General features: G+C 40.4%; 1 protein-coding gene across 1 annotated transcript in view; it reads right to left on the bottom strand.

Moving 5' to 3' along the window:
* Positions 1–267, bottom strand: part of LOC105141814 (coumaroyl-CoA:anthocyanidin 3-O-glucoside-6''-O-coumaroyltransferase 1-like) — a 1,642-nt gene extending 1,375 nt beyond the window's left edge. Inside the window, exon 1 of the mRNA XM_011049179.1 lies at positions 26–267. Within this exon, the coding sequence (XP_011047481.1) occupies positions 26–211 (186 nt within the window). The 5' untranslated portion in view covers positions 212–267. The remainder of the gene's footprint in view (positions 1–25) is intronic.
* Between the last annotated feature and the right edge of the window lie 225 nt (positions 268–492).

The raw sequence follows: 492 nt of genomic DNA, 5'->3' as shown, positions 1-492 counted from the left end.
GGGAAAGAGAGTTTTTAAGGCTAGGCAAGATGTTGTGCATGAAGTAAAGAGTAGGGTAAGGAAGTTCATAGAAGAAAAGGCGTTCCATGGGAGGGCAAAGAAGCCATGGAAAGTCGAAGAAAGTGAGAGGGAGAGAGGTGGTTGGTACTGAGCCTGGTGGTGGGGAGACTTGGACGCGATCGATGACTTTTACAGAATGAGATGGAGCCATATTTTGTGAAGATGACGCTTGTAAGATAAAGATGACGGAGTTACTATATATAAGAGTGAAATTGGGTTAATAATCAGTGCCATCCTTGTAATATAACCAGTTAGTTGTTCAAGTCCCTGTGATAATTTAAGAGTTGATTGAGTCCCTCTTAATACTAATTTGCTTAATGTGATCCCTCCATTAGTAACACTGTTAAGGCAAAACAGTAGCCCTCTTAGTTGTGAAGGGGGGAAAGAGATAAGGTATTGATGAGGAGAAATTCATTTGTATAATTGAATTCG

The sequence above is a fragment of the Populus euphratica genome, unplaced genomic scaffold (genome assembly GCF_000495115.2).
Source record: "Populus euphratica unplaced genomic scaffold, PopEup_1.0 scaffold132.1, whole genome shotgun sequence".
NCBI classification, from domain to species: Eukaryota; Viridiplantae; Streptophyta; class Magnoliopsida; order Malpighiales; family Salicaceae; genus Populus; species Populus euphratica.
Note: the sequence above shows the minus strand (reverse complement) of the source record. Positions and strands in the feature narration are given on the sequence as shown.